Raw genomic sequence first — 16687 nt, 5'->3', positions numbered from 1 at the left:
TTTTTTTACGTAAATTTCCGACTTTATTCTTAAAATTAATTAGAATTAAATATAAACAGGTCAATAAACAAGAATATCAAAGGCTAACTTTTGTCATAGTGTAGCTTTTTAAATACTACTTAAGGTTAACTTTGTGTTCTCTCTCCATTGGCAAGTGACATTTTTAATTAGCAAACTAAAAGAAAAAGTTCAGATATGACTTTGTTTTCAAATTAATTATTGCCTATGATGATACTGCCCCTTGTTTACAATACCAGGTACCGACTTTTTGGAAAAGCTTATAAATGTCACTGGTATACAGTTGCAGAACAAGCGCACATCTGACATGTCTGAAATAAAATGGAGGCTGAGCACCATTCCATAAAAGCTGAGGAAGGATTACATAGCCCCTTGGAATGCAGGGGATGAACAGTTGTCATCTAGACCGGGATAAGACCCAAAATTAGTCCTGTGCCAATAAACAAGATGTTAGGGATGCCATGACGGCAATTTGGCCATCAATAAAATCTATCTAAGGTTAATTTAGACTTTTAATGAATGTTTTCAATATAATATCTCAGTATGGTTGTTCATTTGCGTTCATTGGCTTTCACCTTTACCTGACACTCTTTTTGCAAAAAGGGAAATGACCTTGAAGAATACCTAGGTGTGTAAACATGTGTTGGACACATGGTATGCAAACAAGGTCAAAGGTCTTTGGTTTTTTCGGCTAGCCCGCAATATCGTCTGCCGTGACCTCTATTCAAGTGAAGTCAGAGGTCGTGGGCACTTTTATTAGGCGCCAATCTTAAGTGCTACTTGTTCTGCTGGTTTTCCATTTGGGACCTTTTTAGAAACAGCAAACATATTGTCATAAATAGGCGCAAGGCACGCGTCCGGTGGTTTGACACCATTTTGTTAATGTTGCGTAGGACTATTTCCTGGGTCACCTTGATTTCAGCGGGCCCATTGTCAGAGTGTCAAATCTGTGGTGACAAAATGCACCAACTGCTGTTCGCCGGATCACACTCGCGCGGTTCAGTGGCGTCATTTGAATGTCTCTCGTTTTGCACCAACTGAAACGCACATTGTTATTCCGATTAACCGACCATCCGTTCTTGCGTGTACGGTTTGTCTTCTCATGGAGAAATACTTTAAAACAATAAAGCCTCTACTTTGTATGCCCTTGTGTCGGCAGCTCCTTTTTAAGTACCCCCCACCACCCAACCCATCGTCCCACATCAAACCCTTGAACTGAAATAAAACATCTCAGACATGTCTGAAGAGGAGGGGCATGGCAGTGTTTAGTAGTATCTCCATTACGTACTTTCAAGTTTCATTTCTTCTCCTGAAGTTCTTGATATAGGCCAAATCTATTGTCTATTATTGACCCAGACACAATTGTCTTTACATGTAACATCTTTGTGGGGGGTCTCTAATGAGCGCGAACAAAAGCCAATTTTAAAAATACCTTACGGCATTCAAACTGACCGCCAGTGTGGTTGAAGACCTTTTATAAATAGCATCCTCCTGGCTGTAAAGGTAGCCACCAAGGCCAAAGAACATCACCTTGTAACTTGAGCTGGTAGCTTCCTGACTCACCCAATCTGAATTTTCTCCTGGAAAGATCACAGACTCGGATGATTTAACGTAATTGATTCAATGATTTTGCTCGAATCGGTCAATTCAGACAGACGTCAGACTTTCCATAAAGGACACTGTAATCACCAAAGTACCCCCCCCCCCCAATTACTTCTCATCTTGGTGACTGGTCATAAATTCCCATTCCTGTCAATTTATGCTGCCTCTTTAAACAGTTGGAGCTCGCGGGCCAAACAATTGGTGGGAAGAGTGTTTCCATTTCTGCAATGCTTTGAAGGTGTAAGCCTATTGTCATTCCATAACAGGTATCACTAACACACACAGGAAGCACCGGCATTATTTCAACAGTTAACATGAAAAGCAAGTATGTGTGATGAATGGGGTTTTGTCATAGGCATGAAAAAAATCTGAAAAAAAGTCATAAACTTACAAGAATAAAGTAGTATGAAAAAGAAAAGTTGAAAATTTACTAGAATAAAGTTGTAATAGTCATCCATCCCTTTTCTATGCCGCTTATCCTCATGGTGGTCACAAGGGTCATTACTTTTTTTTCATGTAAATTTCTGACTTTATTCTTAAAATTAATTAGAATTAAATATAATTAATCATTAATTGGTGAAATTAATTATATGGACAACAAAATTAGTTTTTCAGTTAATTTAATTAATAACACAAGTATGTGTGATGAATGGGGTTTTGTTATAGGCTTCAAAATCTGAAAAAAGTCATAAACTTGCAAGAATAAAGTAGTGTGAAAAAAAAAGTTGAAAATTTATTAGAATAAAGTTGTAATAGTCACCCATCCCTTTTCTATGCCGCTTATCCTCATGGGTGCCACAGGGGTCATTACTTTTTTTCACATAAATGTACGACTTTATTCTTCAAATTAATTATGATTAAATATAATTAATTAATATTAATATAATTAATTAATTATATTGACTACAAAATTAGTTTTCAGTTAATGTAATTAATAACATTAGAAGTATTATTCAAAGACATTGCACCCAATATTACATGTTTTAATCAGTAACTACATCAACAGGTATTAATAGAGTCACACATAATAAAACTATGACATACCCGAGCCAATTATACAGAGACTAGTATACTGGTATGTTTTGCAAAATATTGAACTCCAAAGTACGTAATCAAATACAAGAGTGAAATCACATCATTGTTCAACGTGCTAGTTTTGGCTAATGTATGCTAGCATTTAAGATAGCATCGATCAGGCTGTGGAAGGCCTCCAGCCTGAGGATAAACCAATAAGGTAATGTTATGTGTTTTATTTAGCATATTGTCACGTTAAGTTATGTAAAAATGTGGCAGAATATAGTTAAAACTGCTACAGTTACGACAGCTTATCGTTAGCTTTTTAAAATAATCCTAAAATTGTTCATTTTTTTCTTAGCTAGCTAGCAGGTGTTGGCGTATGTGTTAGCTAGCTAGCAAGCAAGGGTTTCACTGCCATATTTATTGTTTTCCATCGATATATAAACGTTTTAATTTCATCATAGGTACTGTTATTTTTGTCTTATTCTTTATGTATGTAAAAGACTGAACTTCGTTTATTTTACTGAAGGTGGCGTATTAGCGTCATCGAGGGCTCCGCCTCATCTTGAGGTAAGTTAGTATTTCATGTTTTACTACGAACCCTTTGTGTTGTATTCTAATCCAACTACAATATACCACTGTTATTACTTTTAGATTCGGAGAAGTACTTGTAACTCTGGTAGTATCATAATGTGTTTTTGTTAACACTTTTTAACATGTATAGTATTATTTATTCAGTTGCAACATCACTGTACTGTTAAATACCTTGAGTGCTTACATTTACTGTACTTTCTTGTATATGTACTTGTTTATACTTTCTTGTATACGTATTTCTGGTTACGTACTTGATTGTATACTCACATTGCATATTGCTAATTGAATATTGTTATCGTGAAATGTCCAAATTTCTCCACTAGATGGAGCAATTGCAGTCTAATTATGCCTTGTGGTGTGGTATATGTAAGTTTGAAATGTGTCTGACGTCACGTGACCTTTCTAAGGTATAGTACATTTTGGTGAGGAAGTGTAAAGTGAAAAGGTAGGTACTGTGGCGTCAGGAGATGAAGGCGTTTTGATGAATTCCTAGTTTAGTTTTTAATATCTAACACGAAAAAAATATATTTAATCCAAACTAATAATGTTAGTTCCTAGTTTAGTTTGACATGCTCCTTATGTGCGCAAGATGAGTTGTATGGAACATGATGAATGTATCCATTTCCCCGCCATGCTAAGGTCACATCCTGTTATCTTGAATAGAAAGGCATTTAACAGTCTGGTCTGCTGCCACTTGAGTATAAATTGATCAAAGACAGTACATATATGGTAAACCATAAGAGGTTATGTCGGTCCAGTTTCCATTTAGACTGGCGTGTCTTGCTTCAGTACTTGGCAGACACAAGCATGTATTGAATTCTGCATGAGCTGTTCACATGGTTTACTCAGTGGGTCAGAGTAAATTTATGCGTCTGCTTGCCCACAGAGGTGAAACATGATTCTAACAAGGTCCGAAATGGAGTGTTTCGCTGACTGTTACTGTCGTGGGAGAGCTTAAATTTCCAAGCTTAATTCTTTCATGGCTGTATCAGTTAGCACAGCAGTCCCGCTGACAGTTGCGGTGTTATGGTTTGCAGCAGTCATGCCTTAGACCAGGTGTCTCAAACAAGCGGCCCACGGGCCAAATGAGGCCTGCAGGACGCTCGTTTGAGGCCCCCGCCTTGATATTAGTGCGGCCCACGTGAGTTTGATATAGATGCTGTATGGAAAAAAATGATTATGTTTAATTAATGTTCATGTTGAAGGTTAAATAACTGTTAATACTGTTAATTTTAATTTGAAAAAAAATATTTGTCTACCCGCCAACTATATGTGGTTTCTTAAGTTTTTTATTATTATTATTATATTTATTTATTACTGATTGATTGATTTTCTTTATTCTTGATTTGTTTATTTATTTTTCATCTTATTTTTTTCATCTTATAAAAATTAAGATATTTGAGAACAGTGGAATGTTTTATCAGAGCTTTTCTTGTAGAAAATCGGAACCAAAGCACTGAAAAAGTTTATTTATTTTTCTGTTATTAATAAATGCGGTTTTTTTTAACCTGATGCGGCCCAGCCTCGCTCAGTGGCCCCCAGGTTTTTGAGGAGTTTGAGACCCCTGCCTTAGACTGAAGATTATTTTTTTTTTAGATTCTCCCTAGGTAACCTGAATTCATTATATAAAGAGGACATGAGAAGTAAATATGATGAGAAAAAGGGGTTTATTGGGTAAAAGCATTGCAAGAAGACATTTCAACATTTGGTCATATTTTATGATTCCTGTTGAATGCCATCAAAGGAGAATCCCTCATTCAGCGGCATCGGACTGGGAATAAAAAAATAAAAAAATAAGTATTTACTCTATTCAATTAGAATCTTGGAAACTGTGGTTCAAGGTAATGGTATGTATGTAATCTTATTACCTTTCCAGCGTCACGGCTCTTGGCCCTCAGCTTGTTGACCTGGGACTCAGCGATGTCAGCACGCTCCTGAGCTTCTTCCAGCTCATGCTGGACCTTCCTGAGTCTGGACATGTGAGTGTTGGCCTGCTCCTCCTGTGGAAGAAATGGCGTTAAATCGAATATTCAGTGTGAAAAACAATAATTAAAATACAAATACTCACAGCCTCCTCAGACTGTCTCTTGTAGGCCTTGACTTTAAGCTGCAGTTTATCCACCAGGTCCTGGAGTCTGGTGCCGTTCTTCTTGTCCTCCTCAGTCTATATAGATGAACATTGATAAGTTATAATGTGTCTGTGTAAGCATTAGTGGGGTTCATTGATGATTTGTGTAAAAGAACAAACCTGGTAGGTGAGCTCCTTCACTCTCCTCTCATATTTACGGACGCCTTTAACAGCGTCAGCTCCACGTCTCTGCTCGGCATCAACTTCAGTTTCAAGCTCACGCACCTGAAGTGGAAGACATTTAGTGTTATGAAATGTCAAAGTTGATAAGTGTGTTGACATGATTTACCCTAGACTCCAGTTTCTGGAGCTGCTTCTTGCCACCCTTCATGGCCAGGTTCTCAGCCTCATCCAGACGGTGCTGCAGGTCCTTGACGGTGACCTCCAGGTTCTTCTTCATCCTCTCCAGGTGAGCACTGGTATCCTGTTCCTTCTTCAGCTCCTCAGCCATCATGGCAGCCTGAAATCATGGGTAGTGGAGTTCCAATATATTAATGGAGTAATAATGGGAGTGGCTGTGATACCAAAAAGTGGTAAATGCTACTCACATCAGTGATAGCCTTTTTGGCTTTCTCCTCAGCGTTTCTCGCCTCCTGGACGGTATCGTCCACTTCACTCTGAATCTGGACAAGGTCAGACTCCAGCTTCTTCTTGGTGTTGATAAGGCTGGTGTTCTGATTTTCAGAAAGTGGCCAAATGTTTGTGTTACACATTGTAAAGCAGATCTGGTACAGTAAAATGAATTAACAGTTATTGAACATGAACCTGAGAGTGAAGAAGTCCGACACGCTCACTGGCATCAACCAGTTCCTGCTCAGCCACTTTGCGTCCTCTCTCTGTTTGCTCAAGAGCAACTCTCAGCTCGTCAATTTCAGCCAGCATCAGGGTGTTTCTACGCTCCACCATGGCAACCTGCTCCTTCATGTCCTCCTGTCCTCTGACTGCCTCATCAAGGTGCAGTTGGGCATCCTGACAGACAGCAGACATTTAATTGTTTTCATATACGCACTTACTTTAATGCCGTGGTTGTGAACTCACTTTGAGTTGTCCCTGGACGTTCCTCAGTTGCTTCTGGGCCTCAGCAGCCATCTTGTTGGCATGGCTCAGCTGAATCTCCATCTCATTGAGGTCTCCCTCCATCTTCTTCTTGATTCTCATGGCGTCGTTCCTGCTTCTGACCTCAGCATCAAGAGTGGTCTGCATGGAGTCAATCACTCTCTGGCTGTTTCTCTTGATCTGCTCCATTTCCTCATCCTTCTCAGCCAGCTTCCTGTCCACCTCACCCTTGACTTGGTTGAGCTCCAGCTGAACACGGAGAATCTTGGCCTCCTCGTGCTCCAGTGTGCCCTTCAGGGAGAAAAAAATCATACAGATTTGTTGAAAATGCATTTGGTATGCCATGCATCAAATCAAGACATTTGGTTGGACTGTATTTACCTCAGCCTCCTCCAGTGCTGTCTGAATTTCAGACTTCTCAGTCTCCACAGTCTTCTTGGCCTTTTCCAGCTCGTGGATGCTCTTTCCAGTCTCACCAATCTGTTCAGTCAGGTCTGAGATCTCCTCTGTAAAAGAATAAACGTACTAAAATGAATCCCTCCCTTCAGACGACTCATCATGTATTTCAATATGTTTTGACGTAACAATTGAATTGTAAAATATTTGGTTTTTTTTAGATAGAGAATAACTCACGCTGCAGGTTCTTGTTCTCCCTCTTCATGGTCTCCAGCTGATCAAGCGCCTCCTCATAAGAGTTCTTCATCTTGAACAGTTCAGTACTGAGAGAACGGGCCTCCTTCTGGGCTCCTTCCAGCTCTGCCTGACCCTCCTCAAACTTCTGCTTCCATTCTGCCAGGACCTGGAACATTTTAGATGATATAAGCATTGAAGAACGTTGTTTCACTTGTGTCATTTTGATTTTAATTGCTACTTCACCTTGTCAAAGTTCCTCTGCTTCTTGTCCAGGTTGGCAGCCAGGGAGTTAGCTCTCTCTACATCAATCATGAGGTCCTCCACCTCACCCTGCAGCCTCTGCTTGGTCTTCTCCAATGAGGCACACTTAGAGTTCACAGCTTCAATGGACTCCTCAGCCTCCTGGAGACGCTGGGCCAGCTTCTTCCTGTAAGAGGTAAGGATTTATTTCACTGATGTGAAGAAAAGTATTAGGATGAAAATACAGCATTACTAATTGGCATCTAGTCTGTCACACATGACCTACTTGGCCTCCTCCAGCTCCTCAGTGCGCTGGATAGCGTCAGTCTCATATTTGGTCCTCCACTGTGCCACCTCGCTGTTGGCCTTGGACATTCCTCGCTGAAGCTCAGCTTTGGCCTCCTGTTCCTCCTCAAACTGCTCTCTGAGCAGATCACAGTCATGGCGGGACGACTGAACGGAATGGGCCAGGGCATTCTTGGCCTGATGAGTAATGCATAATCAAATTTAAATAATTACCCAGTTATTCTGTGAAGACTTCACATGTGATATGTATTTAGCCCTAAAACATTTTTTTTCCTATCATTAAAGATATGTTTGTGATTGTCCTCTCTTTACCAGATGTACATTTATAGTGTAAGTATAGTAGTAAAGTATATATAGTATATAGTGTAAATGCTGAAAATGTAATGAATGGAGGAAACGTCGGTGACAATTGAGAAAAGTCAAAGGAGCTTAATTCATTCATGATTCAAACGTTTAATACCTTCACTTCCTCCTCAATCTGCCTCTTGAGCTCCTCAATCTGCTGAGTGTAAGCCTGCTTTCCTCTAGTCAGCTGGGAAACGAGGGCTTCCTTCTCCTCAATCTGGCGTGAAAACTCACCTGAATGACAAATTGTAGGTTTTTGTTTGGAAATTAATATTGCAAATGTCATTACATTTTTACAGGACTTGTCTCACCATTCTCAGTTTGGAGTCTTGCTCTCTGAGCATTGATATCATTCAGCTGACGGACATGCTCGTCATTTTTAGCTTTGAGTTCTCCAAATTGGTCTTCAAGGCTTCTGCACATTTTTTCCAAGTTGCTCTGATATCAGAAAATATAAATGCATAGTTAATATTTAGTATTTGATCATTTCCGTCAAACAAAGTCACCCCTTGAAATATACTCGCCTTAGATTTAGCAACAGCCTCCATGTTGCTGGAGAGGTCATCGATCTCCATCTTATACTCGCTCTTCTCCTTCTCCAGCTTCTGCTTGACACGCTGGAGATTGTCGATCTGTTCTCCCAGCTCTGCAACGCTGTCGGCCTGCTTCTTGCGGAGAGCGGCTGCTGTGGCCTCATGTTGCAGGGTGGACTCTTCCAGATCACGGCGCAGCTTCTGGAACTCAGCCTCACGCTTCTTGTTCATCTCAATCTGAGCGGCTGTTGCTCCACCGGCTTCCTCAAGCCTCTCGCTGATCTCCTCCAGCTCTCTGGAGAGGTCGGCTCTCTGCTTCTCCACCTTGGCTCTTGCGGCCCTCTCGGCCTCAATCTCCTCTTCCAGCTCCTCAATGCGAGCCTAGGTTTGATGACGGGGTAGGGTTGGCAAAGAGGGAACTACCTGGAACCTCATGTCAATAATCAATTGAACAACTTACTTGGAGTTCCTTAATCTTCTTCTGGAGCTGAGCGCCAAGAGACTGTTCATCCTCAATCTTGCTGAGAAGCTGGCTGGTCTCAAAGTCCTTCCTTTGAGTAGAAAGGTAAAATACACGCTCAGCAAAAAGCTCATACATTTAGTACATGTTTACATATATCACATACTTCTTGATTTTTTCCTCAGATTGCTGTTTGTCATTCTCCAGATCCATTATGGATTCCTGGGCCAGTTTCAGATCTCCCTCAAGCTTCCTTTTAGCCCTCTCAAGGTCCATGCGGAGCTTCTTCTCTTGCTCCAGTGAGCCCTCAATCTGTTACATGACAGTTACTCATATCAATTAGTTATGGCCTTTAAAAATAAATAGCGACTAATGTCAATTACTAAGCAGATATGTAACAGAATGGCCGTCTTACGTCATCCACTTGCTGTTCCAGCTTTGTCTTGGCCTTGGTCAGAGTGTTGACTTTGTCTTCCTCTGCCTGGAGATCATCCAGTGTTTGCTGGTGGGACTCTTGGAGGGCTTTCTTCTCCTTTGTCAACTTGGCAATGGACTCATCTTGAGTTGCCATCTCCTCTGTCAGGTTTTTCACCTGAAATATGTGTATTTCTTTAATATACTTCTAAACATTTTCTCTATATCTAATACATTATTTCCAAATCCCAATAAACAGGAACCTTGTTTTCTGTGGCATGTTTCTCCTTCTCCACTTTAGCCAAGGTGAGTTCCAAGTCATCAATATCTTTCTTCAACTCTGAGCATTCGTCCTCCAGCTTCCTCTTCTTAGCAGTCAACTCAGCATTGATTTCCTCTTCATCTTCCAGTCTCTCGGTTGTCTCTTTGAGTTTAGCCTCAAGCTGGATCTTGCTCTTAATGAGCCCTTCACACCTTTCCTCAGCATCTGAGAGGTTATCCGTTTCCTTCACACAAACCAAGAAATGATCAATTTAGCAGTTATTTTTCAGCCGGGGCTTGACTAAACGTGTACGTTCTACATACCGCTGCTACTTGCAGTTGAAGGTCATTCTTCTCCTGCAGCAGGGAAACCATCTTCTCCTCCAGCTCTTTCTTTTTAGCCAGAGCTGTAGCCAGGTCTGATTGCATCTTATCATAGTTCTCCTTCATCTGCTGCAGCTCTTTCTCGGTCTCTGCACTCTTCAGGAGAGGCTTAATCTTGAAGTACAGCTTCAACCATGGCCAGTTCTTCACATTCATGAAGGAACGGAGGTTATACTGAATGCTATAGATGGCTTCTCTGGAAGATAGTTATACATACATTCATTGGTAAATAATAATGATACAGAAAGATAGAGGACATAATAGGACATAGTATGGAAATACCTCCTCTCCATCATCTTTACAAACTCCTTCCTCATAACATATCCTCTGCAGAGAGCCTGAGTCATGGTCACCAGTGTAGCCAGTTTCTCATCTCTCATCTCCTCAAGGGTACCCAGCAGACCAGCTTTGAAGAACACCTAGGTGGTCAGCAATTGAAAGAAATAAGTCATGAGCAAATATGGATACAACAGAATATAATCTCCTAATCTCGAATTTCATCTCCTTAATGCACCTTAGTATGGCCAAATCTGTACTGAGTGTGATCCACATCAATAGAGCCCAGAAGTTTCTCTGAAGCTTTCTTGTTGTCAATGAACTGACCCTCAGGGATGACACTGGCGTTCAATACTTTGTATCTGCAAGGGTACGTTCGATAGTTATGCGTAACACTAAATATTAGCAGTTTTGACATGATTGACATGATATTTTGACACATTCTGAAATTCACTTTCACCTCTGCTTGAAATCAGCATAGAGGATTCTGCTGGGGAAGCCCTTTCTGCAGATTCTGATGCCCTCCAGCACACCGTTACATCTCAGCTGGTGGATGACCAGGAAGTTCTCCATAAGACCTGCAGTCATCAGTATACATTGCTTGTCATGAAACTGTTGACAATGCCTCTAAAACACGGTAGTGTTCATTTAACCTGGGGTCTTTGATTCATTGGGAATCAGGCAGCGCACAAAGTGAGGGTGAGTACTCCTCAAGTTGGTCATCAGCTTGGCCAAGTTCTCCTGTGTATCATCAAAAAGATGAATGATGAGTAACCTTTTTAGATCATCAAAGTTCAGATATTAAATAAAACATACTCTGAAAAGAGCAGACACGGTCTGGAAGGAACCACCCTTCTTCTTTCCACCACCTTTCTTCGCACCAGCATCTGTGTATCAAAACATACAATTAACTTTACAATAATGTTGAGCAAAAATATGATTTTCTGCATATTTCAGATCTTATTACCTTCAGCTGAAGCATGAGTTGCATACAACATGGCCAACAGTTTGTTTGCTGCCTTCTGGTAAAGCTGGACGACAGAGTCATTCAGGGGGTCCTTGTTCTTGTCCAACCAGCCGGCAATGTTGTAGTCCACAGTACCAGCATAGTGAACCAGAGAGAAGTGGGCCTCAGCCTTGCCCTTTGCCGGCTTTGGCTTCTCAAAGGCTTTGGTCTTGCCAAGATGCTGGTCGTGCAGCTTGTTCTTGAAAGTAGTGTCAGAGGCCTTGGGGAACATGCACTCCTCTTCAAGGATGGAGAAGATACCCATTGGCTGTCAAGTTAAAAATAAGTTATTTCTATACCAAAAAAGCAAGTTTTGTCTTCTACTTGAGAGAATTGTCCCACCTTCTCAATCAGCTCAATACAGGCAGCCAAGTCCATACCAAAGTCAATGAATTCCCACTCAATGCCTTCTTTCTTGTATTCCTCTTGCTCCAGGACAAACATGTGTTGGTTGAAAAACTGTTGCAGTTTCTCGTTGGTGAAGTTGATGCACAGTTGCTCCAAACTGTTGAACTACAGCATACAGATATATGACATCAGTAATCTACTCTGTGCAGACTTTTCATAAGAATATCTTTATATGTCTCACATCAAAGATCTCAAACCCAGCGATATCCAACACTCCAATGAAGAACTGTCTTGGCTGCTTTGTGTCCAACATCTCATTGATACGGATGACCATCCACAAGAACATTTTCTCATAGACGGACTTGCACAAAGCTGAGACAGCATTGTTGACCTAGACACCGAGAGACGATAGAATAATAATTAGTTTTAACAGATTTATTTCAAGGTGGAAATACATTAACAGGAAATGTTCTTATTCTTACCTGGGGGACAGTTTGACCTTTGGTCACAAACTCATTTCCAACTTTGACTCTTGGGTAGCACAGAGCCTTCAACATATCAGCAGAGTTCAGGCCCATGAGGTAGGCGATCTTGTCAGCCACTAAGAGACAATGATTTAACATTTAACGGTATGTCACTCTATGATGCTTTCTATACAAACCCCTCTGTTGTCATGAGGGATTGATGATCATTGTAAGACATACCCTCAGTGCCATCAGGTTCAGCCTGCTCCTCACGCTGCTTCTGCTTGAATTTCATGTTGCCGTGATGCATCACAGCACCTGTCAACTTGTAGATGCCAACTTTCTCCTCTGCATTGAAGCCCAGGATGTCAATGGCGGTCTGAAATGTACATGAATCAAGATTATCATCTTAAACTTCTTAAAATTCTGCCCAGCTTTCATTATAAAGAAACCTCAAAAATAGCAACTGTATTTGAACTCTATCCTTACATCTGTTGCAATGAACTCCTCCACATCATTGATACTCTTGACAGTGATTTCACCCTGACTGATCATTGGGTAGTCGTAGGGGTTGGTGGTGATCAAAAGAGCCTCTGATAGGAGGATTAAATTCTCAGTCAGTTCTTACAAGTGGACCAATATCTTGCTGTAATATTGAAATCTTATTCATAATCATGACTTACCCAGCAGCTCCGGCTTGTGTCCAGTCATCAGCTGGTAGAAGATATGGTAGCTCCTCTCAGCAGACAGCTGGAAGGTGACACGGGACTTCTCCAGCAGATCTGTGAGTAGCATATTAAATGTCAGATTGACATATTAATCTAGTTTGTATTTTTATTATCCTATCCTATCAACTCACATGTTTCAATATCAGCAGAGGACAGCTTTCCAGATGTGCCAAAGTGAATCCTGATGAATTTACCCTACAAATGTAGCACACAACAGCAGAAGATTGTCTATTAGACCTGGGTAAAGTATGGCTCGCGAAAGAGGTAAGGCTGTGTTTTTAGTTTGTGGAGAACAGATATTTTTTAGGACTACAATTTGAATCTATGTTATAAGACCAAACCCGTGGAGACATTAAAAAAACTGATGATGAACAGGACATCTGAAGCATTGGTGATTAAGCAGTAACAAACAACAGGGCTGTCATACATCCAGGGACGTGGCAGCTTTGCCAAAAAATTGTGAGTCATTTGCCGGTTCAGTCTGACATTAGTGCACTTGTTAGAGCCCAACAGAGACTGGATTTTTTTTTCACTGAGCAAGAAAAAAAAGAGCTAAAAAAACAGTGAGATGGATGTAGTACAATCAAAATGGATTTAGGATTTAATGCTGATCTTGAAAAAATAAAAAAAATTAAATTACATTTCTGAATTTTTTACTGAAATTTATTTTGAAAAGTAAAATTTTTTAAAAATATATTTATTCATTCATTCATTTTCTACCGCTTTTCCTCACGAGGGTCACGGGGGGTGCTAGAGCCTATCCCAGCTGTCTTTTGGGCAAGAGGCGGAGTACACCCTGGACTGGTCGCCAGCCAATCACAGGGCACATATAGACAAACAACCATTCACACTCACATTCATACCTATGAACAATTTGGAGTCACCAATTAACCTAGCATGTTTTTGGAATGTGGGAGGAAACCGGAGTACCTGGAGAAAACCCATGCATGCACGGGGAGAACATGCAAACTCCACACAGAGTTGGCCGAGGGTGGAATTGAACCCTGGTCTCCTAGCTGTGAGGTCTGTGCGCTCACCACTCGTACACCGTGCCGCCCTAAATATATTATCAGACAGTCATGCCCTGTCAAAACAATGATTTTTCTGCTTTTGTAAAGAAATTGAATTGATATATTAATTAATTATTGATTAAGCATAATTTAGTTTAGATTTTGTTAGTTTTGTTTTTCAGTTAGTACAAATAATAAAGCGTTTATTTTGATCTAATACAATTTAACAAGAAACCTTAAATACATTTTTATGAACTTACGAAACGGGATGAGTTGTCATTCCTCACGGTCTTGGCATTACCATAGGCCTCCAGCAGAGGGTTGGCTGCAACAATTTGGTCTTCAAGGGAGCCCTGCAAAAGACCATTTCAAATACAATAACTACCTTAAGTTTTTTTTTCTATAGTAGTTTCCAGTAGCCTAGTTTACCTGCATTTTGCCTGATGTTGCTTCAGCCTTCTTGGATCCAATAGCTGCAATTGTTGCAAAGTACTGGATGACACGCTTGGTGTTGACAGTCTTTCCTGCACCGGATTCTCCACTGAGTTAGAAGAGGCAATATCGCATGCTTTCACCTTACTTTAACTGGATAACAACATAGTTTAATATTAAGTACTATACTCACGTAATCAGGACTGACTGATTCTCACGATCTGTCAAATGAACGCAATTGACACACATTAAGATTTTAGCATACTTTCTATATGTTTACATGTCAATGTCTTCTTTTTTTTAGGTTTACCTGTGAGCATGAACTGATAGGCGTTGTCAGAGATGGAGAAGATGTGGGGTGGAGCCTCAATCCTCTTCTTTCCTCTGTATGCCCCCACGCATGTAGCGTCGTACACCGGAAGCCACTTGTAGGGATTCACGACAACGCAGAACAACCCAGAGTAGGTCTGTAAAAGCAGGTTTGAGAAGTTAGCATTGGAAATAATTACATGTAAAAAAAAGAATTTGATAATGTCAAAACTCACGTAGATCATCCATGATGCATAACGCTCTTTGAGGTTATACAACACACAAGGCTCGTTGAGGTGGGTCATCATGGCCATGTCCTCAATTTTATCGAACTTGGGAGGGTTTCTGGGGTGGATGTCATCCTCTTTCACAGTGACTGTCTGAAAAGAGATTTAAAAATTTGGGATTTTGTTTTTAGGCTAATTTTAGAAATAATCTGCAACAACTGTATGCAGCATATTTATAAATATATTTTATAAAATTATATCAAAACTGACGGTAGAAGTCTGCCTTCACTTACCTTTCCAGCGTCCATTTCAATTGTGGCTTTACCACCTTCCCTCTTTGTGAGTTTACCCTTAAGGTACATCTCAGCGGGATCAACCACAAAAAAGGCGGTTTTGGCATCAAAGGGAGCAGCCTGGGCCTCAATCCTCTCCTTCTCTGGCTTCCGCAGGTAAATGGCTGCGGGGCCATACTGCTCCATCTCCGCATCGGTGCTCATGATGGCACTTTATTGGAGACTGTAAAAAGCATGACAATATCAGCGACTGGTTTTATACCATCCATCGTTCTTTTATGGCACTTATCGCAGGAGTATGCTGGAGCCTATCCCAGCTGACTCTGGGCGAGAGGCGGGGTACACCCTGAATTGGACACCAGTCAATCATCAATCATCAGTCAATCAAGGCGCATATAGACAATCATTCACACTCACATTTATACTTACGGACAATTTAGAGTCACCAATTAACCTAACATGCATATTTTTGGAAAGTGGAAAATATGCATGTGGAAACTGGAGTACCCACGCACAGGGAGAACATGCACACAGTTTTTATCTCCTCACTGTGTGGCCAACATTCTAACCATCAGGCCACCACATAAATATGCTAATTACTTAACATTTACCTCTTTTTGTTCCGAAAAATGAATAGATGGTACTGTGTCCAATGGAGTCTCACGATGCTGTGAACGGCAAAAGAAAAAATTAACCTAACTCAACTTTTGAATATGAACGCTATTCAACTGAATCGCTCACGTCATATTAATTTATATGCATATACAAAACAATGTCAGCATGCTCACCTGTGTTGGAAGCCTATCAGTCCATGCAGGGGTCCAGGGCTGCCTCTTTTATAGGGGGGTTGGAGTGCCTGGTCAGCACGAGCGTCTCACTTAATTTGGTCATGGCCACTTATCTGCCTGTTGCCTATTTGGTGTCTGCGGCATTTGTAATTAGAATTTGAAAAATGTAGTGTGATGTTACACCATCTGCTTTTATGGGACTGATCCTGACAGTCCTAACGTTCAAATGATTTAAGTATAAAATATATATATTTATTATAATATGTATTAAGAACCATTATGTATTGATGGTATGGTAAGATGAAAAAGGACCTGCCCATGTATAATATAAAATGCTGTGCTATAGGCCATATATGGTATATGGAATAAATACAATACAGAGTGTAAGACACTATCATAAAAATGTAAATAAATTAGTGAAGAAAAATGATAAGGTATGATTAAATGGTCAAATACAGTATAAGACACAATACACAATATACATACTATATGTACTGTATGCCTCAAGAATATGTATTAAATGAGAAAGGAAATAAGTATTACTCCCCTGGCGTTAGCGAGACAGTTAATGAGGTAGAAATGTGCGGCGCCCATGGATGTTGGACCATTGCAGCCTCCCAACTTAATACTTGAAAGCGATATCACAGTTCATATCCTATTATATCATTCATTAACTAGAAGAGAATATTGTTTGTGTCCACTTCCAATAAATGTTGTTCTTTATTTAAAAGCACATTACAACATGTCATTAACATTAACCATCTTTAATCCTGAATAGCTTTGAGGATGGCTGGGCGACTCATCTGAATTCCATT

At 40.4% G+C, this 16687-nt stretch overlaps 1 protein-coding gene and 1 long non-coding RNA gene across 4 annotated transcripts; one reads left to right on the top strand and one right to left on the bottom strand.

Moving 5' to 3' along the window:
* Window positions 1-4887: 4887 nt before the first annotated feature.
* LOC131103742 (myosin heavy chain, fast skeletal muscle-like) lies at window positions 4888-15752 on the bottom strand. Its single transcript, XM_078797262.1, has 40 exons — window positions 15696-15752; window positions 15085-15307; window positions 14801-14944; window positions 14566-14722; window positions 14449-14476; window positions 14253-14364; window positions 14084-14176; window positions 12945-13008; window positions 12769-12867; window positions 12575-12678; window positions 12326-12464; window positions 12104-12222; window positions 11863-12012; window positions 11616-11786; window positions 11235-11541; window positions 11084-11154; window positions 10921-11008; window positions 10728-10845; window positions 10506-10629; window positions 10274-10410; window positions 9932-10187; window positions 9610-9852; window positions 9348-9524; window positions 9099-9244; window positions 8933-9023; window positions 8464-8853; window positions 8251-8377; window positions 8055-8173; window positions 7575-7771; window positions 7292-7475; window positions 7049-7214; window positions 6797-6921; window positions 6398-6706; window positions 6125-6328; window positions 5908-6033; window positions 5649-5819; window positions 5480-5584; window positions 5300-5395; window positions 5100-5231; window positions 4888-5002 (listed from the first exon to the last, which is right to left on the bottom strand). Exons 2-40 carry the CDS (start codon window positions 15286-15288, stop codon window positions 4985-4987), a joined length of 5811 nt encoding a protein of 1936 aa, XP_078653388.1. The 5' UTR covers window positions 15289-15307; window positions 15696-15752; the 3' UTR covers window positions 4888-4984.
* Window positions 9597-14776, top strand: LOC144901867 (uncharacterized). 3 transcript variants are annotated; one of them, XR_013630000.1, is made up of 4 exons: window positions 9597-12471; window positions 12773-12869; window positions 12963-13077; window positions 14560-14776. It is a non-coding gene; the product is annotated as an uncharacterized LOC144901867 (long non-coding RNA). The 3 variants fall into 3 exon arrangements; XR_013629998.1 differs by lacking the exon at window positions 9597-12471 and having other exon boundaries at window positions 12752-12869; XR_013629999.1 differs by lacking the exon at window positions 9597-12471 and having other exon boundaries at window positions 12752-12869; window positions 12960-13077.
* Window positions 15753-16687: the final 935 nt, after the last annotated feature.

This window comes from Doryrhamphus excisus, linkage group LG16 (assembly GCF_037039965.1).
Source record: "Doryrhamphus excisus strain RoL-2023G ecotype Guam linkage group LG16, RoL_Dexc_Guam_v1.1, whole genome shotgun sequence".
Classification (NCBI taxonomy): Eukaryota; Metazoa; Chordata; class Actinopteri; order Syngnathiformes; family Syngnathidae; genus Doryrhamphus; species Doryrhamphus excisus.
The sequence above is the reverse complement of the archived record's forward strand: the minus strand, read 5'-3'. Positions and strand labels throughout refer to the sequence as shown.